This window comes from Folsomia candida, unplaced genomic scaffold, assembly GCF_002217175.1.
Source record: "Folsomia candida strain VU population unplaced genomic scaffold, ASM221717v1 Fcan01_Sc001, whole genome shotgun sequence".
In the NCBI taxonomy this organism is placed as follows: domain Eukaryota; kingdom Metazoa; phylum Arthropoda; class Collembola; order Entomobryomorpha; family Isotomidae; genus Folsomia; species Folsomia candida.
In genome coordinates this window covers 17469256-17495498 of record NW_019091193.1, presented here as the reverse complement: position 1 = coordinate 17495498, position 26243 = coordinate 17469256, and the positions used below count along the sequence as shown (strand labels likewise).

Below are 26243 nucleotides of genomic sequence, written 5' to 3'. Positions count from 1 at the left end.
GGAAACTCGGATCCGGCAATCCATGATCTACGTTAATATTACAAAATGATTCAGAATCCAAAATTTTAGCCTGCTAGCTTTAAAACTGTGGAAAAATCCAAAATCACAACATAAAAACCACAAAAATGGATATTTATCAAGATAGATACTGTGCTTTCAGTTAAGATTGTTGTAAATATATTTATGTACTTAGAATATTATTAGTAATTATTATGCATATTAATATTTTATTATGGATTGATACACTATTTAGAAGAGGCATCCCTTCGTTACAATTATACAACACGGCAGCACTCTAAACGGATGACTTCAAGCATTGCAATTAAAAAAAACACATACCTGTTAGAACAATGAGTGTCAACATCCTACTCCATTTTCTTAATTGATGACCCTTTGATTGACTCTGAAAAAATCCAGAGTCGTCCATCATCAAATCAGGTACTGCGTTATTCGTAATTGTGCATATAAATCGCAGCTCCAAGGTTCACTTGTAGACAACGGCCACCGGAGAACTCCTTTGATAAATCTTTATGATATGACTTCAAAAGAAGACGAAATAGTTCCATGACTTGAAAAACAAATGTTGCAATTTCTCTGTCTCATTGCTCTCTTGATACTCTTGAATTATTTATATCTTCCATGCACCTGAAACAAAAATTGTTTAAAATTATTTATAACTATAATTTCGCATTGTACATAACGGAATGACATTATCTGGTATCATACATACGAAGATAAATAGATTTGGAACAATGAAGAAATGATCAGCTGCGTAATTTTTTTATAAACTTGATCGTAACTAGAGCTTTGTGACATTGCAGAGATTACAAAAAACGTACTTTCATGATCTTACCAGCTGCCTATTTTATTGCAGGTGTGTTTCACTGTACGTTCTGGCTGTTAAAACACGATGATGCTTAAATCTTGGCTCATGATGACGATGATGTGCACTGAATATTACAGTGCTTACTCGTTAATCCTGGAGTAATGAAGACGAATTGGTGGATGTCCACAGTTATTGAGATTTACGGCGCGTGTAACCCAGTCGACAGCCACTGCCTAGCACCACGCGACGGGTTCCAGAGTTAAGCCATTTTAAACCTCATTTTTACAGAGAACGAACCTAACCTTACCCTAACTTTCCCCATCTGCACGGGGCTAGAAGGGACCTTCGTGGTGAATTAAATAGTGGATTACCTTTTTCTATCCCATTCCACCAATTTCTTTTTCACATCCATCCATTTTCATTCCAAGCGTTAACTGTTTTCTAGAAGAAAATTTAGGTGAAAGCGAGAAAGGTATGCCCCAAAATTCTAAATTTTGGGGCAGGAACAGAATTTTTTCTGCAAAGTCTGTGTGTTTTGGAAAGGTAACAACTAGCCAATCAACCGAGGAGGAGTACTTTCTCCGTACAAAAGTAATCGTCTCAAATGTTTCAAGATGTTGGATTGCGTGGTTGGTGGTCCATATGTACATGCATTCGGGGTGGCTGGATGTCAGATGTCGGAGGAAGGCAGGACGGATCTTGGGTAATTTATCCTTTTCTTTCCTTTTTCACCTCAACTACTTAGAAAGACTTGACCCACAGCCAAGCTAAAGAAAATAATGACCAAGTTGATTGCACGGGCTTCCAACTTGCCTGACCCACATGCCAAATTTTTATTCATCCACTCCAAAATTCACTTTCATTTCTGGGGAAAGGCGAGAAAGCCTACAAATTCAATGAGAATGGAACTAATAATACAAGACTTTGCAATTTCCATCCTTTGCACAATGTTGAATATTACATAAAATCCATGTCTTCTCTATAGATCCATTTAGAGAACGTTGGAATGAGATTTATTTGCGAAAGTAGAGTATGTTTAGACAGCATTGGTGGCTGCTGGTGGGGGACTGATTCCGTCTCTTGTCGAGGCTGAACGTGGACTCTGAATACTGATCAAGCAATGAGAAAGAGAAAGTCTTTCTCTCATTCAATCGACAAATGAGACCGGTCTTTTGGCGTTATATGGGCGCTTCGAATGTCTGAAGGGAGAAAAAAACGGAAGCCCTCCGTAAAACAATAATCCATCTCCTCCGCTCTTTTCTCTATCATCCATCATAGTTAATACTTCAGAGTCTCCTCGTATTATGTGCACAACGCTTTTGTCCAGTTTTCATTAGCAAATTCTACTGAGCACCATGTCTTCTCTCAGTCGTTCAGGATGAGAAGTAGATATAATATAGGATACGAGTATTTTTAGTTAAGTGCTCAGATGTATGCATATAAAACGTCTTCCATATTCAAAATCAAATAGACGCTTGTTGGTTCTTCAACATAGATGGGAAATGCAAGATTAAAATCAGGATATTAGTAAATAATAATATTTTACGAATAAAACTAATGAAACAGAAGGACAAAATAATCTTCAAGCAGAATTGTTACTTTTTTAAAGGATGAATATGTACATATTTACTTTGTGAATGTAGACAGGCTCATGGCACAAAAAAAGTTAACAGGAATAACAATAGCCAAAATATGGAGTTGAAACCCACCAATTGCAGAAAATTATACATTGTTCGTTTGAGTGGACACTGGTTGAAAGGAAATTTTCTGCTGCCATGATTGCTGAGAGCGTAAAGTGAAAGCAAAATGCACGTTCTTTCAGAGTGTGCACTGGGTTGGACAGGATACTCTTGTGAAATGGAGTGAAAACGGAATAGCTGAACTAATATCAGTTGTGTTTTGGCGATGTACGTAGACTTATATTGACATCTGCTTTGTGTACATTTCTCCGTTTAATCCATTACCAGCTTTATAAAAATATTCTTGCCGTTTCTCGTCGACATGTTAGTACGAGATGCTTTGGCAAATTGTTTGTGACCGTTGCGATATACTGGTTTCAAATACATAAGTAACACATACTCGATTTTGCGCTCTTTATGCTATATGTGCAAAACACACTCAACAGTCCTTCATTTTTACGCATGTATTTATATATCAGGCAATGTGTTCACCTATTTGAGCTTTCTCTCTTTGAGTAAGAACGAAAAGTATATGTTTCATACATGTTTAAATTTTCATTGACATATTTTCCTGATTATAACTTTCGTGGTTAAATCGGACATTTATTTCACACAAGAGTTTCAAGTAAAAGAATACTACAGCTTCTCAACGTAGAAGGAAGGGTCAGATAAAAGCTGCAGTGCAATATGTTCGAAAAAAAAACCTTTTGAAATTCTGAGCGTAACATGACCCCAAGTTAGCGGAATTTCATTTTCGTTCAATTTAAGAGACAAGTCTTGAGATCATGAGATCAAAAGATTGTCATATAGTCCGGCAGCAGTGGCGAATGTGAACTATAATTTCCGGCGGTCGACCACCGACCCTGTCTCATCCAGTTCCTCTTACTCTCTCCCCTGCTGCATGTCTACTCCTTTTGCCACAATATCCAACCTTTAGCAGACACTGGAAACAAGTAAAGCAGCGCTACAATAATGAGAACTATGTTCCTCATAAAAGCAGCCATATGATGAAATGACCAAACTTTGTCTTCAAAAAGTCTCGCTGGGGTTGATATTGCCAATTTTTCGTTAATCAAGCTTTTAGGTTAAAAATGCCAATTGTCCAACAATGTGTCTCACCCATGTCTCGCATGTGCTTGGGACGGATAGAAGCTCATGCATTTGGTATGTACGTTCACTAAAGTCGGGTAAACTTTATTTGGCTATTTCAATTCAACATCCTCTGCTGGGGAGAAGGCTAAGTGTGTGAATTGTGTCATAACGGTTTTCATTATTGTCGGATTGAGAGAAATGATACCATATCGCCTTTAAGCGTCCAGTGAAAATACGTTTTATGTTTTTGAGGGGGAAGGAAGTACATCAGCGAGCCATCAACGCAGCCGAAATGTGGATGAAGTCGAAAAGACATTTCACTTGATTTGGTATAAACCAGCTCAACTTTGAGCAACAAGCAAATCCACAAAGGAAAGCAATGAAGACTTTCTTATTTGACGTGGTAAAATGACTTTGAGGAGGATCATGAAAATGCCATGAGATGGACTCTAGATTGTATTTATTACTTCATCTTTTTCTACATCCATCCAGCATGCGTATAATATGTTGAAACAAGAGTATGTGGCTGATGGCTTAATAAAAAAGCTAACCGTGAGCCTCCAAAAATATAATATTGGAATTTATGATTGGATTCTATCTCGAAATGTTCAATAAAAATATCCTTATGGAACCATTGCATCTTTTTGTTTTAAATGAAATACATTTTGATGTCTTAACACGGTTGCTGGCTGCACAAGATGAAAGACAGCACAAGGAACGTTATCTGACCAGAAAACATGTTGTGTAACATTAGAACTAATCTCAAACTTTAAGGAAAGGACAAAGGCGAGAGCATGTAAAAACTTTGCAAGTTTTCGCAAAAATATTTTAAATACGGATTGCAAACAGTGTACATAACATTTATATTTTTACATTTTTAGCCCGAGCCAGGGTTTATGCAATCGTCATGTCCGTCCGTCTGTTAGTCTGTGTTTCGATAATTGTAGAACGCGTTGACCGATTTTGAACAAATAGAGCAGAAACATGCATCTGCGGAATGCAAGACAGTTCGAAGATGGGTTCGATAAAAAAACTACTTGGACCAGTGGGGGTCATATTATTGGTGTGTGGAAAGGATTATGGTGCTAAATATTCGAAATAAATAGTCATAGAAGGCTGAAATTAGATACAACGATTTCTAAAGTCGATATATCTGTGTTCAACTACAATTTAGTGCGGAGTCAAGCAATAACTTGGAAATTCAAAATTTTTGTAGGGCCGACCTCTCTCATCCGTCAAGGTGAAAGATTTCGAATATTTGGAGCCTTGTGTCCCAAGTAATACGCTGATTAGTGCAAAAATTAGTGCACAATAGTAGCATAAAATTTTATTATTCGTATCTTCCATTTTTGATAGAAAATTCCTGACAAACATGGGTTTATAATATTTGTAAATCCTGGTTCGGGCTATGCAAAGCTGTACTTTGAAGTTTTGTGTCCGACAATTGTCAGAATTTAAGCTTCGTTCACACGAACCATTAACTACCTGCATGCACATTAAGGTGGGAGCCGAGCGAGGGGCAGACTAGCCGAGAAAGCAAGAGACGGAGAATAGCCAGACAGGATGAGCATCAGCATGAGTAAAAGTGGGGACGAGGTGGAAGTAGTGTATCGGACGCTGGATAAAAGCTTCTTTCTCTTGGTAAATCACCATTTATCTCGACAGATCTCATTTAATTCGCTATCCAAGAAGCTCACAAGTCCGCATAATTTCCTCCGTTTGTTTTCTCCTGAATGAGAGGACAGAAACATCCAACTACAGAAACTGTGTATACCCATCTTATTCATATTAAATGCATTTACAGTTATCTATGTCGTACATTACATTAAGAAGGCTTTCTGACGGATCAAACATAAATCCTGGGTAAATACGAAAGCTATCAATAAATTGAATTTTTTTAAATGCACTGCCAAACAGTGCAACATTCGATATTAACTAAATTATGATACTTTTCATGCAAAATACGATTTATTTAAGAAAGCTTGCCGTATTCCCTATCTCGTGGAAGGGACTAAGTTTAAAACCATTTGGTTAATCGGATGACAGGGCGTAGACTTTTGTGTCATACATATGCCAGCTTGAATGTCAAATAGAAACCCTCATCATATTTATAACATAATATTCAAACGTTTCCATTAAGGGTACTACAATACATGGATCCATAAAATTGAAGATTGACCTCTGAAGGCGAAGGTATAATTCAGTTGGACCCAAAGAAGCTGATTCCAAATACAAACTGATAGCACTTTTACACTGTGACCTAAGAATGTGAAATTGAAATTTATGCTATATCATTAAACAATTCTCTGCTTTTAAATTCGTCCATACTAAATAAATACTCCTACTAGGTAGTTGAGACGACAATAGTGTATGATTTGTTTGTATTTATATGTAAGGGAACGGAAGGTGAAATCTTGAATATTAGTAATTAAGTATGTTTAGGAAATAATGTGTTCTGTTGATATAATAATTTCTACCACTAAATAGTATTTCAAAATCCACTCACTTTTGCATACTATACAAATCAACTAAAACATCATGCGCGTTGACTTCTCAAGTAATTTAATGGACTTAATGTATGTGATGTGATGCAACAATAAGTGAGCAAGATTCACAATATCTACCAAGCAGAACAAAATACACGAAGGGGACACAGCCAGTAAAGTCGTGGCAGCATTATTCGCTACGACGTGCCTAGCTTTATTCCATTCATTGGGGACTTAAGTCTCTTGAGGAGCGAGCTGAAGAGTGAGAAAATTCACCGGAATGTGTCAACACCTTGTTGGATTTGTTTCTTACTAAATCTTTGTAAACGAAATCAACTCGGCGTGATGCAAAAGTTTGAAAGAGCTTCAAATTGAGCTAGCTTTTGGTGAAGTTGTTGATTTAAGCTTGTGAGGATTGCACGAAAGAAACAAGAAAAAGTTCACTGGATATACTCTGGAGAATTCTTTGTGCGAATCTTAAAACTAAAAAATGATAGCGAAATGTTCACACCCCTGTTTTTGTTTCAATGCTCCTTGCGACAAGTTTTTAACAGCAATATTAGCGCTGTTGTGTTATACATAAAGAGGGTGATAAAAGTGGGACATCACAACAAAGGGATGAAATTCGTATCTGCATTTGTATTCTGTTCAGGTTGTTTTCTGCGAAAGTAATGGCGTGAGGTAAAAGCACGTTTTCACCCGAGTGGATAACATGTACGTCTTTACCTCTCTGGTGGCTCAGTGTTCAGTATGTACAAATATTTGCGTAATATTCTGTTCAATGATGCTCCGAGTGTTTGGTTGTTTAGTAAAATCGAATTTGCATTCATGTCATACCAATGTACGTATTACATTACATGTCATTGACGCCCAGTCATCTCATCACATTTAATGTGAGTGGTGGGCATCCCATTACCTTTTCATAGTTAAATAATGTGATGCAGAGCTCATGTACATACTTCCATATGCATGTGCACCTCTTGTAAATTCAATCTCTCAAAAATACACTTTGAAGACGAGGAGAAAGCAACGCAAAACTAAATAACAAGAAATGGAGAATAACATGAGAGTCATTTCCGAGTCGCTCATATTTTTCCCATAAGCTTTGATCGCCTAATTTTCAATATAAAATTTTGACTTGGTCTTGAATTTGTGTGCATAACTTTAATATAGTATATCGTCTTTAGAATCTTTCTCGGGAAGGCTGGCTTTTAAAATTATTTTAAAATTAATTAATACATACATACATATATAGCAGATATATACAACAAAATATAAGCATTTCATACTAATTCGTATAAATATGCAGATGAAATTGTACTCGACTGGGCCAAGAATGAGTTTAAACTAAAGCTTTCAAAAGTTCTGTGTAAATATGATGACAATCAGATTGAAGTTCAAAATAAGATAATGAAGAAGTAGATTTGATTTCTCTCGATCTGGGGAATTTCAGCAAGAATCAATTAAAACCTCAATTTTAATTTATATTTAAAAGAAGAGACGCCCATTCATTCATGGAGATGATTCGAATGAATTGTTCCGAGAACCAGAGTCTGACGAGTTCTGATGAAAATTAGAAAATACAAACAGTTGAATTGAGTCCTTAAATAAAGTGGTATACGACTATTTCGCAGTAGAAAGTAAACTTGCCAAATGTCAAGATGTACCAACGATGCCAACAACCGATGAAATCAACTACCTTGTTTGATTGGATCCAATCCAGTATTTAGGACATTAAAAGAATTGACTCAAATGCATCACAGCTTTCCGTCTCCACTCATCCCAAATGACTTTCTCCTTCTCAACTTAATAGTAAAGAAGCGATTATATGCATACGTAAATTTTTCATTTAAGGAGAGTTTTTTGAGGTTACGGGTTTTAATGTTCCACTTTGTGGTCGGCTTTTTCCGGTATATCCTTGTAATTCATAATCATGTATGCCATGCAAAGCGTGAGGTTATACCAAGGTTAGTACTCATAAACTCGTATATGTATGTATACCTAGCTATTCGTGACCCATATCGTTTGATTAAAGCAAATGAATGAAGATTGCTAATTATTTGATCATTTATCCTTACTTTAAAGAATAGAAAAATATGTTCATGCAGTTGAAGAATACATGCATATATATGTATATATCTCATGCATACGACTATGTTAAATAATTGTCATCATGAAGAACCTAATTTATAAAGCAAGATACTCCTCAAACATTTTTTTTAATTGCGAGAAATATAATTACGTGTACATAAAACTATTTAAATTCGTCTACTGAATATCCTAAGTGCTTACATGTAGTACATTTCCACTAGAATTGTTGTCCCAACTCATACATTTATGAGTTTCAAACCAAACGAACTCTCGATACTTCCAGGCATTGAAAATTCCAACATTTATATTCTTTGTCGATATCGTATCCGATTCGACTCAAAGTTTTCACTTCATTCTCAGACTTTCCACCACTTTGGAATCCGCTGTCTGACATTCTGATACGTACTCAAGGAATCCAAACCAATCTTCTACCCTGTCCCTTCTGCGCCCTATTACAATTCAGCCGGCAGATCCATACATGTTTGCTGAGCAAACTATTTGTCATTCATTGAGAAAAGTTGGCTACCGATTTGTATTTAATTTGTTGTCGATCATCGTGTCTTACTTGATTTAATCAGACGTGCATATCTTGATATCTCAAATACTTAAATGTTCCACATAGTTAAGTAGCAACGCCTTAAAAATTTGAGATTGTGCATTTTGATAAAGTGACTTTTGCTCCAATTATGTATTCATTTATTTAGTGTGTGTTTATGCATCGTGTAATTAACCCTCCCTCCTCCACTGCTATTAGCAATCAAGTTTCATTCCACACGCACCCATCATTTCAACACTAACTAAAGAGTCGACGGTAGGATTTTGGATGAGAGGAATGCGTACACGGACACTAGTTGTGTGTAGTAGAAAGGAACTTGGAGAAAGGGTCATTCCATACGAAGGAAAACGTGACTGGAAACCAGTAAAAAGACAAAAGGCTAATCTTCAATCTGAACGCGAATCTCATGTCGTCTTCTTCTTTTCGTATTGCTGTCAGCAAGGAGACGGGTTTCACCCGCATGAGAATCAGGAGTTCAGTCAGACCTCTTCCAGAAGTAAACTATGTCCGATGAGATGAGATAGAAAGGAAGAAAATGCGACTGTGGGTTCTCCAAACATTATTTCAACACGGGTATAACATTTCTTTGAAGGAGGAGAAAGCCAGCCACATCCAGTTCGTGTGTGCTGAATTCAATATGTTTGCTCAACTCAACTTTCACTAGTTTGATGTCATATTATCTGAGGGGAGATGGGTCCCAGAATTATTATTATGAACATTACCATTATTAGATGGCACAAGTGACTCGAGTTTCCCTGCTGTGATACCTTGCCTGCCTGATTTCTTGTCTTGTCAACTGTCTCCTTCCCTATCAATATAAACCTTCAAAAGTTTTAATTGGATTTTCTGCTAGGTTTTCAAATGAAGAGCAACGGCTACCAGCCGACACACTCGGCAGCACCATAGCTTTTACTCTAAATGACAAGAGAAGAAGAGTAAAAAAAAGTTTTGTAATCGGAATGCTTACCTTATTTTACCAATTACTCTTAAATTTGCATAAAGCTTGCCTTCACATACACGTAAATTTGTAATGCATACACACGTAAAGCAAGATGCCTCGGTATGTAGGTTTGTTTCATGAGTATACTACACATATGCGTATGTATGATTTTATATGGTTTTACCTCAGTAATATCATTTCAGTTTCTATATTTAGTACAAAGTGGAGCACAAAATATTAAAGTTAACAATCAGACTACTTAGAATTTGCAGCTAAAGAATTGGTTGGCTTGATCATCAGAGATTTCTGGGAGCTGAAGAAGAACTGCAGACTCGCTTATTTCATCTTGGGGTAACTTAAAATGGGTAATGAACCTTGGAGATGGTTTTCAACTTTCGACTTTGGAATTTTCTAAAGTCGTTACTTCCGACGAAGGCATTGCTGCTCTGCTGCCAACTTGTGCCAAAGCATCCTTCCTTCCAGACTTTGGCAAGAGACAAAAGATTTTATTTTCCTCAATAAAGGCAGGTTTCTCCACCGATTGTTTTCGAAGGACTTTAGGAAGGTTTCAACTTTCCTTGGAAAGGGATTTATTTTGTTTATCATTCTCGACAGAGCATCCGTACAGTGCTTTCCTCAAACCTAATTCATTGAAAAGTGACACGCGAGACTGTATCTGAGGAGCAGAGTGTATGTACTTTTTAGTATACAACTTGCTCGACTGTTTCCACCATTCTTACACGCTTTCGTCTAATTGCTTCAAGTTACTCTGGGGGTGAACCTCACTTTGAAATTCGACATCATACTTATTTTAGAAAACAGCGGAAAAAGTGCTTCAGAATTTATACAAGTTTTTGAGCCTCATTTTACACACTGCGTATCTACATATGTACCAAATAATTACAAGCTTTATTACCTTCATCAATTTGTGCTAAATTAGGAAAGAAAGCGTGGAGTGGACTTTATAGAATAGAAATAATTGCCATACGTACTCACAACAGCTAATAGCAGAAAATAATCAACGTAACGAGTGCATATTCAGTGCAAGAAGTTGATGAGAGATTTCTCTCTGTGAACTCATTAAATGGAAAGTACGAATAATAACCGTCCAGAGATGGTGAGGGGCCTATAAAATGTTGCCGTTGTATTCTAACAAGTCTACCAACCACGAAAATTTTAGGATGTTGGTGGCCTTCTTGCTTGGTGAAAGTGAATGTCTTTAATCACCACAAGCCTTTGTTTTACGTTCCCCTCGTCATAAAACGAAGCACTAATTAAAATAGGAACGGTGAGATGGGATGCTAAGACAAGAATATGTCATGGATGATAGAAGGAAGAAAGAAGCTTCTTTTTAAGTGAACTTACCTTGGTCATTTCGTATTCAAATGCCTAATAACAACGACCAACAACGACGAATAGATATTTGTGTGTTAGAAATACGAGTTCAATTAAATTTAGCACTTTTATGAAGTATTTACTTTACGTAGTCTTCTTAAATATGTGTGTGCAGATTTAATCTGATTTTGTATCTCTTTATCCCACACAACATACAGTTAGTTTTAGCCTTGAGTAACGGATTCCACTGGGGGATGGTTATGTCACTTTTATGTGTTTGGCTGAGCACATGTGGAGCAGGACTGGCCCATGGGCAGGTATCGCAAATCTCCGGGAAAGGTTCAGAAGAAACTGAGGCTGGAAATGGCAGTTCTGATGTTTAAAACAGAACCACGAAGGAGAAAGTGAGAAGAAAGCATGGAAAGCCTGCCACTGCGCCCTCCTGTCACCCCACTAACCGTATTAACGTGGAATTTGGATACAAGGATAAGGATGCGAGAAAATTTTCACAGCATTATTTTTCTTTACTGAAAATAGTGAGGGAAAGAGTTAGTATTTTATGTACATCTAAAATTGCATTTGTAAATCCTCGGCTCGCCCATTATAACAATGTCAACTGCAATTTGTCATCTCAGCATGTGTTGACTACTAGGATTAGTAAAAGCTTGCTTTTTTGAGCTGCGTGACTTTTAAAATCACATCTCTACAAATATTTGCGTCATTCTCTATTCGCCGACGTCATTGAATTGACAAGATGAGATTTTAGCATTTATTTTTAGCCCGAGTCAGGGCTTATGGAACCGTCATGTCCGTCCGTCCGTCCGTCCGTCCGTCCGTCCGTCCGTCCGTCCGTCCGTCCGTCTGTCCGGCACGATAGAGCCAAAACGGCTGAACCGATTGACTTGAAATTTTTACCATATGCATATTGGACAAAGTTAGGAAACGAGTTCGAAGATGGGCAAAATCGGTCAAGTGGTTGACCGGTGGGGGTCATCGGAGTGGGTGGGGTCTCGTGCACCAAAATTTCAAAGTTGTCGTAGAAAGCTGAAATCTGGTACAGAGGTTGCTAATGGCTCCTAATAGATAAAAATGACTTCAAGTTGGAAAAATTTTCATCTTGAGGGACTACGGGGTTACCCATACCGATTTTTCAAAATCGTCATACCAAGCTGAAATTTGGTAGATAGATTGCTAATGGGTCTTAATAGAAGAATATGACATGCAATTGGTAAAATTCTTATCTGGAGCGACCCTGTGGGGTGACCCATACCGATTTTTAGAAATTACTTTAAAACATTAAATCCGGCACGGTGATACCTAATGGCTTCTCACGAAAGGATATGAAGCTAAAAGTGAGCAAATTTTAACCAGAGTGACCCTGGAGGAGTCAGGGACTCTGTCCCTGACTCGGGCTATATGGAGTCTGCACTGTAGGTTTTACATTTAAGTGTCATATATGCATGGATGTATACAGTACTTATGTTTAATCCAACATAAAATTTATGTTTTCTTGTAAGTGATTGGCATTCCATTTCTGTGGAATAAGTTCTAGTGTCAGAGTTTTCACTACAGAGAAACACGGCCTTTTATGAATTAATATGTCATTTTGCTTTATACTCATGCCGTATGAGAGCCAAAAAATTCTCTGATCCGTTCGTATCCTTGGTGCCCAAATAGTTTATATTGATCAAACCTGTGATTCCAGGTTACACATGCAAAACGAAATTGATGTGTTTGCTGCGCCCAACAAGATAGGACGGAATTCTATAAAGCTACGTGATTGTGCAAATTGCTTGTTGGTGGTCACATATCACATAGGACAAACGTTACTTATCGCAACAACAATGAGTCAACAGGTATCAATTATTAGTGAACTCCACCCAGTTCTGGCAGTCAATCAAGGCGTTGTGATATTGCATTATTGCAGGTAGGAAGTGGTCAGGGAATATCCTTCACTGCTTTGCGACGCCGACGGAAGGAGAAGCTAGAGGAAGCTGTTAAGCGGATGAGCACTTCCAAAGGAGTTTTTGGCGTAATGGTCACCACAGAGAATTGTATGTACGATAAACTTGTCCAGAAGAAATTCTTAGTTGCATGCATTCAAAGTAATAAAATGTTTTAACCAGGGAACGTCATCGAATCTACTTTTCACCATAATCTGACATATTACTGGAAGCGTCAAATGAAGATTGTGGAAGGCCTGGCCATTGCCGCCATACGCGACACGGATCCCAGCAATGAACTCAATTTCCTTCGAGTTCAGAGCAGCAAGTTTGAAATCCTGTTGTCAATTGGTACACACACAATACAAGAGATACGACATACATATTTGTACTCGTGCCCTGCTTATACCCCGTCATATCATATCGCCTCCTTTTCAGCTACTGACCACCGCGTTCTGGTCGTTTTCAACAGCACGGGAAAGGACCCCCTCAAAGGGTGCGTACAGGCCGTGAAGCAGATGAAGCGGAACAAAATGGAGCGGCGGAAGCATGGCAAAGGGCTCAGAATGGTGATGGACTCCTGCCGTCCCCATGTCACCAACATCGTCGGGGGGAAGGAAAAAGTGGTCATCACCGAAAAGATTGGGCGCAAAGTGATGGACCAAAGAGATGACGTCAATAATCAAACCTAGTTCATTCCGAATAGTTCTGATGCCAGGAAATTCTACACAACTTCATAGTATCTACATAGATAGAGCATGAACAGGAGCATGTATATGCATTTGAGAATAGTAAACTTTCTTTCCTATTCATGCTCTATTATCCAAAAATGTTGTTTGCACCACACCTAGAATTATAATTTAAGGCGCATGATATATCTCTAAACTTACCAACACCATGTAAAATGCAAAAAAGTTCTATCATTTGTCGGGTCATCGCATGGTATATCTGCTGCTCAACAATCAACCCCAACATCATGTTCCATACTAGCATTTGGACCACTAATGCAAATAATAACTCACTGTTCTATAATTAAGGTCGAATGTCAAATGTTGGTGCAGTTTTAAATATAATTCACAAGTTGTGAATAACAGTGTTAGCATTCAGCAAATTCAACGTTCGTCTCAATGCATGCATAGCGCGTCTCCCAAATTTGTTGTTCCCGATTCGTGGCTCGATCGACCCGAAATCGGTGGTTGCTTGCATCGTCTTTTTTTTACATCACCCTCACCGACCGCCACTCTCGAGGCGAGGACTGATAAATACATATAGGCTTACTTAAAGATAGCTTTTTGTAGTTATTTCAAAATTGTAGTTTAAAGTTCATCATCTTACTAAATATTATAGTTGATATTTTTTAAAACCCAAACTCCCTGCTTATCGACCTTCTGTTTGACATAAGATTGAGACCTATTGAAACTGATAATAATTGATTTTGTGTTATTATATGTACAGGATTAGGAAGGCTACATTTTATTTGTTATTCTTGTAATTTATAATACTCATCAGTTAGTGTTTTTGTTTTTAACCTTACTACCAGTAAAATATAACGTAAGTTATCGATAACACATATGAAAGTTTTTAAAACTTTGCAAGAATTTAAACTTGAAAAGTTTCAATTAGTCAATTTTTCTATAAATAGCAGTACGTACATGGTAGTGAAAGTAATGTAGTTCGATACGTCAACGCTACTAAAAATATATCATTTGATGTCAGTATTTCAAATATTGATACTCGTCTTAGATAGAGCATAGAGAGAAGCGTTAATTATTTATATGACTATATATCTCGATGTTATTGTTATCTCATCACCGGTCAATATAGGCAGACGGTTGACGGTGTGATATTTTAATCAATCTCAAACTAGAATTGTGTTTATCTAAAGGTATGTGAGATTACAAACAACCGTAGATCAAAATTAAAAAGTTTTAATAATTAGTATGCTTAACCTATATAGGTTAAATAGGCGAGGTGATTTTCAGTGCTAACTGCAGGAAAAAAATAAAATAAAAAAAAATGAAATAAAAAATACGCAACAAAACAAAAGTGTAAAAATTATATCGTTCGTATTCGTAACAATCAACAATAGATTGTTTATGTAGTGTTTGTGTTTGTTAGGAATTTTGAATAGATTGTCATTATCGCCTCATAGTTGAATTTTCGGTGAGTTTTTTAAATATTGAATATCTTGTACTGATATCTCGTTTCAAAGTGTTCTGTCTTCATTCTCTGATTGAAAGTTTCAATTTGAAACTTGATCATGTATTAATTAAACGGTTATAAAAAAATATTGAACGTTTAGTAATACTGAATCAAGGACATCAAAGATCTTTGATGTCATATGTTGCATATAAGTTTTGAAAATTTTACAGCTTGAATATTATGGTTATGTCTGCTGTGGACTATCTGTAAGGTTTGTGCGAATTATTCTCACAATTTTCAATTATTCTTGGTAACTTTCAGAACGGAACAGTAGCCCAGCGCACCACCGTCTCACCACCTTCTTCTGCTCTGTGATCTACGATCTCATTATCTCTTATTACTGTTTACTGGTCTCATTAAAGATGTTGGAAGCGGATACATCTAATTCATCACAGGCCCTTGACACGACACGATATGCCCTCGAAGCCATTCGTCTACTTAACGAAGGAGAACCTCACAGTGCTCTCCACTTCCTCAATTTGTGTCTGGACAGGAATCATCGAGAAAGTGCAAGTCGGAAAGATCAAAATGGAAACGGCAGCCCTGTAAAAGAGGCCACTGCGGCCGATGGTATTTCTCCAGCCGACGAAGTCAGTCTTTTAGAAAAACGTTGTTTAATTCACATGAAGCTCCATCACTTTGACGAAGTTGTAAACGATGCTCGGAGGATTTTGGATAAAAGGACGGATTATTCCTTGGCATACAAATGTCTTTTGGTAGCTTTGTGTAAAACTAGCAGGGTAAGCATGCCATATATATAGCAGACTCACACTGAGGTATGTTAAAAATCTGATTAATTTATATAAAATGACTTGTTTTAAGCTCGAACAAGTAACTGAAATTCTCAAATTGTGGAGAACTTGTTCCCCACAAGACCTGGATATGATGGAATGCCGGACGAAACTAGAAGCGCTTATTAATGCTGTGAAAAATGGAATAGAAGGTAGTGCAACTACAAATCAATGATCTCATTATCATCACAATTGACTTTGTACCTTTACTTCTAGCTTCAGACGCTTTCAGTAATATTGAAGATCAACTTGGTTTAAGCTACGATTGGTTGTTGGCCCGTAAACTTCAAGATCCACAATGGAGGTTAATAATTCAACCATAATAGTTAATAATAGTTATTTGTTTTGACTTGTTCTCTAAAAGACACATTTCCGATGATTTTAGATATCGACCTCTTCCACCTGGCAAAACTTCACTTACTCTGTGTTTACCATTTCGGTTTGGCCATTGTTCATTAGGGTAAGGTTTATTCGTTTATTAGGGTTACACACTTTCATACCTAATATACTGATAGTGTAACACTTACTATACGTCCTTGTGTAGTGCAAATTATATGTTCTAACGACTAATTAACTTTAAATTTGTTTAGTGCAAAATGTCCGGATGCGCATGGAGCTGATGAGCTTGAAGAGTGGAAAAATCGGAACACATTAAAGTAACTCGATTGCAGTGATTGCGCCTAACTAAACTACTGTTGAGGTCTTTTAATAGTTGAGATGATAGGACCGTGTCATTGCTTTTGGATACTATCAAGTTGGACAGTGGCGAGAGATATATTCGAAGGATACTGGATCGTTTGGAAGAAGCCACTAATCAATGTACTATTGTGTCAGACGTCATACCAGATTATATGAAAATTCGGTATTTCAAGTTAATATTCCCAAACGCACGACCATTTAATTATGGATTTTGGTGTCGTTGTGTTATTTCAGATGTTCAAAACCATTGGAAGCCGTTGTTTCAACAACAGAAAATACGAAGGTATACCAGTGGACATTTGCAGTAGAAACCAAAAAGCCACTAACGAATCTCTGTCTCTTGGAAGACCTACATAGAGACTATTTTTTCATAAGCATGGCAGTTATTTATGGCGCCACCAAGAAAATTAACTTGATCAACGAATCTGCAAAAGACGTTGAGGTAACGTCATCATCAAAAGCTTTTATTATATACGATATGCCTATTTTCAAATGTTGCATTCATATAAATCGTTTTTATAGACTCAAATTGTGGAAGTTTCAAGTCCAACTGCTCTCGCTTTATCAGGAAAAAAAAATTATTTCACGTACAAAGTTGATGTCAAATTCAAATCCAACATTTACGGAACATTCCGTCAAACCGTCATTTTTGATGTTGGGGATGAACCAAAAGTAATTAAGAAGTTAGCCGTGAATGTTGTTCCTCCTCCGGATGATGCAACTGAAATCAATGGAGATGTGGAAACGATTTGTTCCAGCCCGACATTCGACGAATATTCAAGTTTTCAAATTGGGGGAACATGGAATTTTGGAAATGCCGACATTGTCGATGGGTTTACCGGAGATAAAGTTGCAGAAACGAAACTTGGATTTGCGTTAATTAACGGCGTTAAGCCAGAAGGTTTACCATCGACTCTCTCTGAACCATTAAATAAGGGTCAATACAAGGAAATAATGCGTAAGATGGTTTATGTATACTAGCTACGCATATACATACATGTTTACCTACCACATGTGTGTGCATGATAGGATGATACTGATTACTGAACGTTTCCGATTTTATCTACCCTTTGCAGGGTATTTTCTGACACAAGAGGAACGGTCAAGACAAGAAATTTTAGCAAAATATAATCTAACGGCACCTTTAAATTTAACGGAAAGTTATTTGATGACATCCGGTCACAATGATGGAATGACACGGTACTCGGTGGATAAATCACTTTATGGTCGAATGACTTTATTCCGGTATGTCCTATTTTTCATGAGTATTTGTCTTAACTATTTACAACTGTTAATAATACTCTATTGATATTGATGTTTTTAGGGACGTATCAGAAGATACCGCAGTTGGTCGTCTTATTCTACGAAGCTGTAACTATCTGCTGATGACAAGAAGTGACGAAGTTAAAAAGTCTTCAGAAAGCGGTCTTAAGCCAAAAGTATATCTTTGCCCAATCTCTGACAAAACTAAAAATAACATTTATATTGATGTCGGCACAACATGGTATTAATATAATAACATAATATTATATTTTTCGATGACTAATAGTTATATTTTAGAGCTTAATTAGCTGTAAAGATTAATTTATTTGTAGCGTGAGGGAGCTGAATTTGAAGAATGCGGACGTTGTAATGTTTGACATCCAGTTTCAGCTCGATAGAACCGCGTTTATGGAGATGAAATCTGTCATTGATCAGCTTAAAGATTTTCACTTGGACATGTTATTCCCTAATTTTGGAATGCATCATCATATCCCTTGGAGTCCGATAAAGTAAAAATTATTACAATTTTATTTACAGGATAATGCTATGTATATGTATGCAAATGTATCCATTTAAGATAAGAGATGCATTGTATTGTTTACTGAGCAGGCAATGGGGGGACGAAATTATCGATGCTAAAGTGAAATTGAACCCACGTCAAAAAGAGTCATTAATAGCGATTACTTCAGAAGCCCCTAGAATTCCTCCAATTTTGGTGATCGGTCCTTTTGGAACAGGTATATTTTGTATATTTATTAATTTATAATTCTCAGTTTATGCCTGGAATTTAGATTATGATCAGCATGATCTTTTATTTCCAGGAAAAACATTTACTTTGGCACAATGTATTCACAAACTGTTATTACAACCTAACATTCGCATCATGGTCTGCACCCATTCGAATAGGTAAGTTATAAACAAGCTTGTCACGGTTCGTTTGTAGGTTTATGAAATGAAATGATAATTAGTTTATTGTATTTTTGTTCCCCCATTCGAATAGTGCTGCAGATTTGTAAGTTTTTCAAGATTTAATAATATTTTACAGTCATTTCATGCCATTATTATTTATTTCTAGATATATCAAAGGTAATACAAAACAAATAAATTCTCGCATCAATGAAATGTCGTCCATTTTTGCAAGCTGTTAGAAAAGAGTAATATTTGTGATGGATATAGGTGTTATTTGTTAACACAGTTTCTTTCCCATTTGAGATTGAAAAGTGTTTGTTTTCTGACTACTAGATTAACCGATTAGTTAATTGTTATTAAGTGTTAATAATTGATTGTTTACCTCTCGTTAGAATATCTTGATCCGTGGGTCCAAGAAGGATTTACTGCGGCAAAACCGCTTCGCATATATTACCACCTTAGGAACTTGAACTCTGTACATCCAGACGTTATACAGGTATAAACAACTTCATTATAAATCTGACTTCATAGTACTTGTAATCCATAAAAAACTTTGCTTTGGCTTTAGTACTGTATCATAGAAAATTTAAGATTTCGCCCTCCAAAATTAGAAGAAATTTTGGCTCACAAAGTGATAGTTGTGACATTAAGTACGTCGTACATTCTGATGCAGATGAATCTTCCAAAAGGTAATAATAACAATGCAATATGGATAATTAATCATTGATCATAATTGTTTATCATTGTGTAATTTGTTTGTAAATTTCACTTATCATTAATGGACACCAGACACATTCAGTCATATTTTGTTGGATGAAGCCGCCCAAGCAATGGAGAGTGAAGCTATTACACCGTTAATGTGTGCAGGAGAAGATACGACATTAGTTTTAGCTGGGGATCACATGCAGGTTAAAACTTGCGTTTGTCTGACAATAGTCATGTTTCTGGATGAATTATCAATCTAATGTTTAATTTTATAGTTAAGCCCGGAATTGTTTTCAGAAGAAGCAAAAAGCTTGCACCCTTCATTGCTTGAACGGTTACACAATTATTACCCGGATGGCCATCCATGCAAATTAATGCTCTGTGAAAACTATCGTTCTCATTCATCTATAATTGATGTAATTTGCGCTATGCCTAAGGAGAAAGCATTTTATAATTCGTATAGTAATAATTTATGTATATGATTTAGTACGTGTCAGACGAGTTTTACAACAAACGTCTCCAGTGGTAAGTCTATCAATAATAATAAATCAATAATAAGTCTATAATCCAAGATAATTGATGACAAAATTTATTTTCTTACATAATAAATAACTGACCTTTCTTTATTTGCAGTTCAATGGTTCAACCTGTTCATGATAAATTTTATCCGTTGACATTTTTTTCTGCGAGAGGGGAAGAAGTCCAAGAAAAGGATAGCACATCGTACTACAACATGGCTGAAGTACATTACACTTTTCTTCTTGAACATTCTCATTTGTTGTCTTAATATCTATTGTATTGTATTTTATAATATTTTTAGGTGTTTGAAGTTGTAGACAAAGTATCTAAACTTGTTTCATCGTGGCCTGAAAGTTGGGGAAGTTATCGACATGAAAGCGCTATTGGTGTTTTGACGCCATATTCTGATCAGGTAGATCAATTACGACAATAATATGGCTTATACTCATTATAATCAAATATAATCCAATCCCCTATATAAAATGTTCAATATTTTACTAACATTAATTTCTTAACCAACTAATTATATTTGTTTGTAATAGGTGTCTCGAATACGACATGCACTCAGGAAGAAGGGACTTTACAGTGTCTCAGTTGAGAGGGTTTTAAATGTGCAGGGTTAGTCTCGCGTATTAAAAAACATGTTTTTCGATCTAACAGGAATATGAATGTAATCATAGGAAAACAATTTCGAGCTGTGTTTCTATCAACTGTTCGAAGTTTCCGACCATGGGTAAGAATTTAGTACTATTTTTATTACGGGCAGCGCTGTTTAAATACCTTGGTGCTACACAAATATGAGTGTTTGGAAAAAGTTAAAGATGCGAGATTATTTTTATTAGGTCAAGATATTACCTGAAGCAATTGGTAATGAGGTGGACTTGGGCTTCTTTTCTAATCCAAAGCTATTCAATACTGCTCTTACAAGGGCGCAAAGTCTTGTTGCTGTTGTTGGTGATCCAGTTTCTTTATGCTCGGAAGGAAAATGCAGGTTTGTCACTTTGTATGACATGGTAGAAAATTTAAATGTATTTTCTGTTTGCTTAAATTTTTAAATTCTATATGAACAGAAACTTATGGAAGGATTTCATCAACGTTTGCCAAAAAAACAAGTCGCTTTATGGAATATCTTACACGCAGTTGGAGCAAAGCATCCTTGGTCTCGAAATGCGAGTAACTTGGGGATTAAACCCTTTAGCAGGTTTGGTTTAGTTCAATCAAGATAATAATTGCATAGTAGTATTATGACTGCAAACACTTTTTCTTCTTGTTGTTACAGATGTTTTTGAACCAAAAGCACTACCTGTAGATTATTTGACTAATTCTGCTGGTGTTCGATCAAATTTCAAAGGGTTTCAGCCAACACCGTCAGTCACATCTCACCATAGTCCTATGATCGCCACTCCTATTTCTTCAAACAACCCTGTCCAGCAATTTAACACTGCAATCATACCAGGAGGTGCTTTCACATCTCCCAACTCTGCAAAGCATCTTACAACAGTGGCATCCCAGCACCACCACAGACCAATTTCTCCTGGAAATACCGGATTCAATCCGAGTGGTCCCAATAATCTATCCTCAATGACGTGGACACCACAAAGTCATGGTCCCATTCCTGGGATTATTCCACAGAGTACCATGGTTCCCCCTGGCCTGGGCCAACCATCCCTGCATCATGCACCATATATGGGGTATCCACCCTTGTTTCCGCCTGTACCTCCTCATGTACGTGCTGTCTTGTTTAAAGAAAAGTTGCAATTTAAAAATAATCCTTACTCCTACATAAATATACTCTTGCATGTAAATTTATGCTGATTATTAATTTCCAGGTTATTTTTCCTCCTCAAATGGGTGGATATCCTGGTGGACGACCACCTCCACCTGTATTGCCACCAAACGCACATCTACCCAGAGGATTGGTCCTTCCACATCAACCACCAGCTCCGCCGGCACATCTAAGAATGCCCATTCCTAGAAATTTTTCTAGGTTTCCTAACGCCGACGTCTTGCATCCACCTCATCTATCATCACCGCACCATCTACCACAGAATTTAATACCACCCAATCGACCGAATTTTCCTCCTCCAATTTCCACACCACAACATTTTGATGCAACACCTTCATTAACTGGCCTAATGAACATTAAAACTCCAAACGAAGATCAGCGGAATCAATCTCGTTTCCCATCATCATCAAATAATTCAACATCATCACAGCACCATATACAACCCTATCGTCAACAACCACCTCAACCTCAATCATCATTAACCCAAGAGCAATATATGGCCGGGATGTCTCTGTTCCGCAATAAATCTCCACAACAGCAAGTGATCGCTGAAGCACAACAACAACAACAGCAACAAATGGGGCTTCATCCTCGGGTTTCTGCGTCAACAGTTTCTGCCCCACAACAGTCCACATCACTTTCCAGTTCGCTTAATTTTAACGATGGAGGTATTGCACATTTACCACTTGCGGATCTGTTGCACTTGCAACAAATGTTGGAAAGGTTTTCTATGACAAACGGTCCAACAGAAGAAATTCGTAACTTGATCATCAAAGTTCAAGAAGCTATCCGCGTAGCTCGATGTGGTGCGCCTCGTCAAGAAACTCAAGAACATCGTGAAATGCATAATAATATTGTTCCTGCTAATAAAAATATTTGGAATGCAGCAGACGTCTCAGTTACAGTGCATCTAAACTCTTCCAGAATTGCCTCAATTGCGCAGCAGCTAAGCGAAGTACAAATCGCTGAAGCAGCCGAAAATATCTGGGCAAATTTAGGGTTTTCTGATGGATTATCATCGTCTGTAACTCCTTTAGACCAAAGTCTTCATCAGCAAACTCAGCCCCAGCAAAATAGAAGACTTAATAATGCTTCCCCACTGACATTGGAACCACTATTATTACCATCCTCCTCCTCCATGTACGCCCGTACCGGATCGGAAAATCAATCCAGAACCTTTGATTGTGGGATTTCTAACAATACTTGGAATACTAATTCTGCAATGGCTCCATCATTCGGATCTCTTCTATCAACCCAATTAAGCAGCTCTAACGATAATTATAACCACTCAAGTTGTAGACAAGAAGAAGATTTTGCGGAATTCGCAACAGGCGGAGCATCAGGACGAAGTTATGCGAATGTTGCAAGGTGTGCTGTTGTGACCCCTAATCACCATTCTGGAGTGAATTCTGGCCCGTGTCCTCCTCACCTCTACAACAATGACCAAGGTGGCGGTACAGGTGTTCCGCCATACCAGTTCTTTAATGTTCAACCACAGAATAATGATGGGCATGTCGTCGCTCATCAACAGCAACAACAGCAAACAATGATTTCGCAAAACTCTGTTCAGCAACTTCAAAGACATGCGAGACAGCAACAATGAGGCTGCCTGTCACCATTTCTCTACATATTATTAACTCATATTTCCGTTGTTATTGTTTATCTACGAACTCTATCATTATTATCTTTGTTACTATTTCTAAAAATAATATAGCCATAAAAATATGGCAGCAAAAATACGAATTATATTATTGATATGAAAATATCTTAAAGTCAATTAAAACTAAAAAAAACTGACTCGAATTAGAGGTTGTAGCTTGTAGTAGACGAAACTTTAAATTATATGTGCAATCCCTCGTGCAAGGTTTTTTGTGCCCTGTTCATCTTTATAGGGTTTTTCCCTTGCACTGTGACCAAAACGACGCCAAAGGTGTCGCACGGTGGCAAGTGAATACTGAGGGATTATATATATTAAAATGAACTTAAAAAAAATTATAAAACTATTTAAAATTGAATAAAACTCATTCTAATGAATACATTCACTATTGTCCAGTCTCAACTCAACTCGACACAAATTAGCAAAAATGCATAGCTGGCAATCAAAAGTAATATGTCTCATTTTGGTCGAGTCTCAACCGGGTTCAGAATAGTAGTGCCCGGTTTCTCACCTTTGTTCACTAATCACTTTTTCGTTCATTCTATTTCATGTAAGTTCAAGTTTTATTTTTGGTAAAAGAAAATTAAACTATTTGTCTGCCTTTAAATTCTATATAATAGAATGAATAAATAAATAGTAACCGTTTTCAAAAAAGTCTTCCAGTCAATACTGACAACAAACAAGAAAACATCCTAAAGATTAAGACCCACAGCACAGAAGTGTGAATGTGAAGTGCTTATTAAATATTGTCTATAATAATTCATTCCCATCCCATATATAAATACTAATTTTACGATTATACATTGCATAAAAAGCTTAGCACGTAACGAACATGCCTTCTTCAAATTACGAGCCCACTGATAGCGACGAGGAAAACTTGGACGATGATGAGAGCGAAGATTATTTAGAATCAGAATCTGACGACGAGGATCCCGACTATTTTGAAACGGCTTCCCCGAGCGAAGGGACGAATGGTCATCAACAAAGTGTCGCCCAACAGAAGCAAGTTATGATCATTAAGCGACGTGAGATTAAATGTTTCTTTAATGCTTGGTATATACATGTATTTGATAAGTTTTATTTATTTCTTATTGATTAGAAACGGCTTTACCAGCCTCACCAGGATCACATTCCTTTGCAACTTCATTTGCAGAGAATTACAATCACGAAGCTTATCTGCTGGCCAACACCAGACTGAAGTTCAAGTCGGCAAAGTCGCAGCAAGTTGTGGCCAACGATTCGCGACGAGCGAAGAAGCCAAGGAAGGGGACAAGGGGCTTGGGTGGCAAGAAAAAGGAATCTCAACTCCCTGAAAGGGTTCCATCCAACTTCTCTGTGACCAAAGAAACGGCACGAGCGGTAGATGCGTGTACACAAGTGCTCAACTCGAAGCATGATACAGAAATCAGGGCGAATTTAGAAAGCAAAATCATCCCAGATTTTCCACGATGGATGTCTTTTATGTGGTAATTTATAACTGTTTAATTTTATGATTTAGAGATTTGCAATATGTATTGTGTTTGGTTGGATTGATTCAAATTCGGAAAATAATAGGGAAGGATTTAACATAATACTTTATGGATTTGGATCAAAGTTAGCAGTCGTGGATTCGTTTAATGAATATTTGCAAGAGAATTTCAACGTGTTTAGAATTAACGGATTATGTCCAAAATTGAGTGCAAGAAAGGTGCGCATACTTATATACAAAAATAAAAAATCAACCAGCCAATTTTCTTGCATTAATTAAAGTTTCTTGTAAATATAATTAGGTTATGTCCGACTTTGTGGACACGCTCGAATTGGGAATTAAAGCTAAAGGAGTCTGTTTGGAAGCTATATCTGAGTATTAAAAATTTTAAATTTTAAAAGTGCTAAATATTCTAACAAGTGGTTTCATTTTCAATGTAGAGAAGTTTGCAATAAACTGCCCGTTGACCATCCTCCGGTATTTATGATTGTTCAGAACTTTGATACATTAGCAGCCAGTAATTCTAATGTGGTTACCATCATTTGCTCGTTGGCACAAATACCTTGGATTCATGTTCTTGCTACAACTGATAATATAAATGCATCTCTCGGTAAGTTTAATTAAAAAGTGTTTTCAAATTATTGTTTCAATTATTTAGTCTGATGCTGGTATATGACAATGATTTCATAATGTAGGGCTGACTCAAAGTCAATGCGTGCAACTTAATTTTTGTTGGATCCCTTGCTCGACATTCCAACCGTATGCAGAGGAATTTAGCTGGACTGCGAACATTTTTGGAGAATCAACCAACTCTAAAGGAACAGAGAATACGCTTCAATACGTACTGAAATCCTTAACTGGCAATGCTCGAAAAGCATTCTCTATCTTAGCTTCTCTTCAGCTCGAAAAGTTGAGGGGAATTGACGGAAAAAAAGGAAAAGACTTTGCGGGTGTAGAATTTGCAGATTTGGCTCGCAAATGTAAAGATAGCTTTGTTGCTCACAATGATTCCGTTTTACGCACTCTTCTTGTAGAATTTGTGGATCATAAATTAATTACTACTCATCAAGGGAAACGTAAAGGTGTAAATTCTCTTACTATAGATTTAAGTATTGAAGTTCTTCAAAAAATTGTAACCCAAGGAATTTAAAACATTTTGTATTATCATAATTTGCATCAATAAAGGTCTACTGTTTGGGGACAAATTATCAGAGCTTTTTTTCATACGACAAATTTTATAATGCCTTTATTAACACTAAAACATTGATAAAATATGAAGTACACATTATCAGAGAA

At 36.9% G+C, this 26243-nt stretch overlaps 4 protein-coding genes across 8 annotated transcripts in view; 3 read left to right on the top strand and 1 right to left on the bottom strand.

Annotated features, from left to right (window-relative positions):
• LOC110843395 (Down syndrome cell adhesion molecule-like protein Dscam2) overlaps positions 1-11332 on the bottom strand; it is a 50521-nt gene extending 39189 nt beyond the window's left edge. For all 5 annotated transcript variants that reach the window (XR_004833798.1, XM_035846961.1, XM_035846962.1 and 2 more), the window contains exons 1-2: positions 11036-11332; positions 340-645 (exon numbers count right to left, since the gene is read on the bottom strand). Coding sequence is in view for 4 of the 5 variants with exons in the window: in XM_035846961.1 (XP_035702854.1) it covers positions 340-430 (91 nt within the window). In the remaining variant the exon portion in view is untranslated. The remainder of the gene's footprint in view (positions 1-339; positions 646-11035) is intronic.
• Positions 11333-12726: 1394 nt separating this feature from the next.
• Positions 12727-14950, top strand: LOC110843374 (dynein light chain roadblock-type 1). The gene is made up of 4 exons (XM_022089340.2): positions 12727-12861; positions 12933-13059; positions 13132-13299; positions 13387-14950. The coding sequence occupies exons 1-4, from the start codon at positions 12850-12852 to the stop codon at positions 13638-13640; spliced, it is 561 nt and encodes a 186-aa protein (XP_021945032.2). The 5' UTR covers positions 12727-12849; the 3' UTR covers positions 13641-14950.
• On the top strand, positions 14201-23858 carry LOC110848533 (probable helicase with zinc finger domain). The gene is made up of 30 exons (XM_035851798.1): positions 14201-14833; positions 14906-15111; positions 15412-15890; positions 15973-16093; positions 16158-16245; positions 16327-16401; positions 16532-16597; positions 16666-16803; positions 16875-17082; positions 17163-17598; positions 17717-17885; positions 17965-18144; positions 18236-18412; positions 18513-18640; positions 18725-18809; positions 18904-18915; positions 18979-18989; positions 19205-19308; positions 19381-19501; positions 19602-19720; positions 19793-19933; positions 20005-20042; positions 20151-20259; positions 20338-20448; positions 20579-20654; positions 20717-20769; positions 20879-21027; positions 21107-21237; positions 21316-21761; positions 21866-23858. The coding sequence occupies exons 3-30, from the start codon at positions 15513-15515 to the stop codon at positions 23423-23425; spliced, it is 5430 nt and encodes a 1809-aa protein (XP_035707691.1). The 5' UTR covers positions 14201-14833; positions 14906-15111; positions 15412-15512; the 3' UTR covers positions 23426-23858.
• Positions 23859-24007: 149 nt separating this feature from the next.
• Positions 24008-26160, top strand: LOC110856712 (origin recognition complex subunit 2). The gene is made up of 6 exons (XM_022105234.2): positions 24008-24504; positions 24579-24945; positions 25034-25166; positions 25249-25322; positions 25388-25557; positions 25643-26160. The coding sequence occupies exons 1-6, from the start codon at positions 24312-24314 to the stop codon at positions 26095-26097; spliced, it is 1392 nt and encodes a 463-aa protein (XP_021960926.1). The 5' UTR covers positions 24008-24311; the 3' UTR covers positions 26098-26160.
• The last annotated feature ends 83 nt before the right edge of the window (positions 26161-26243 follow it).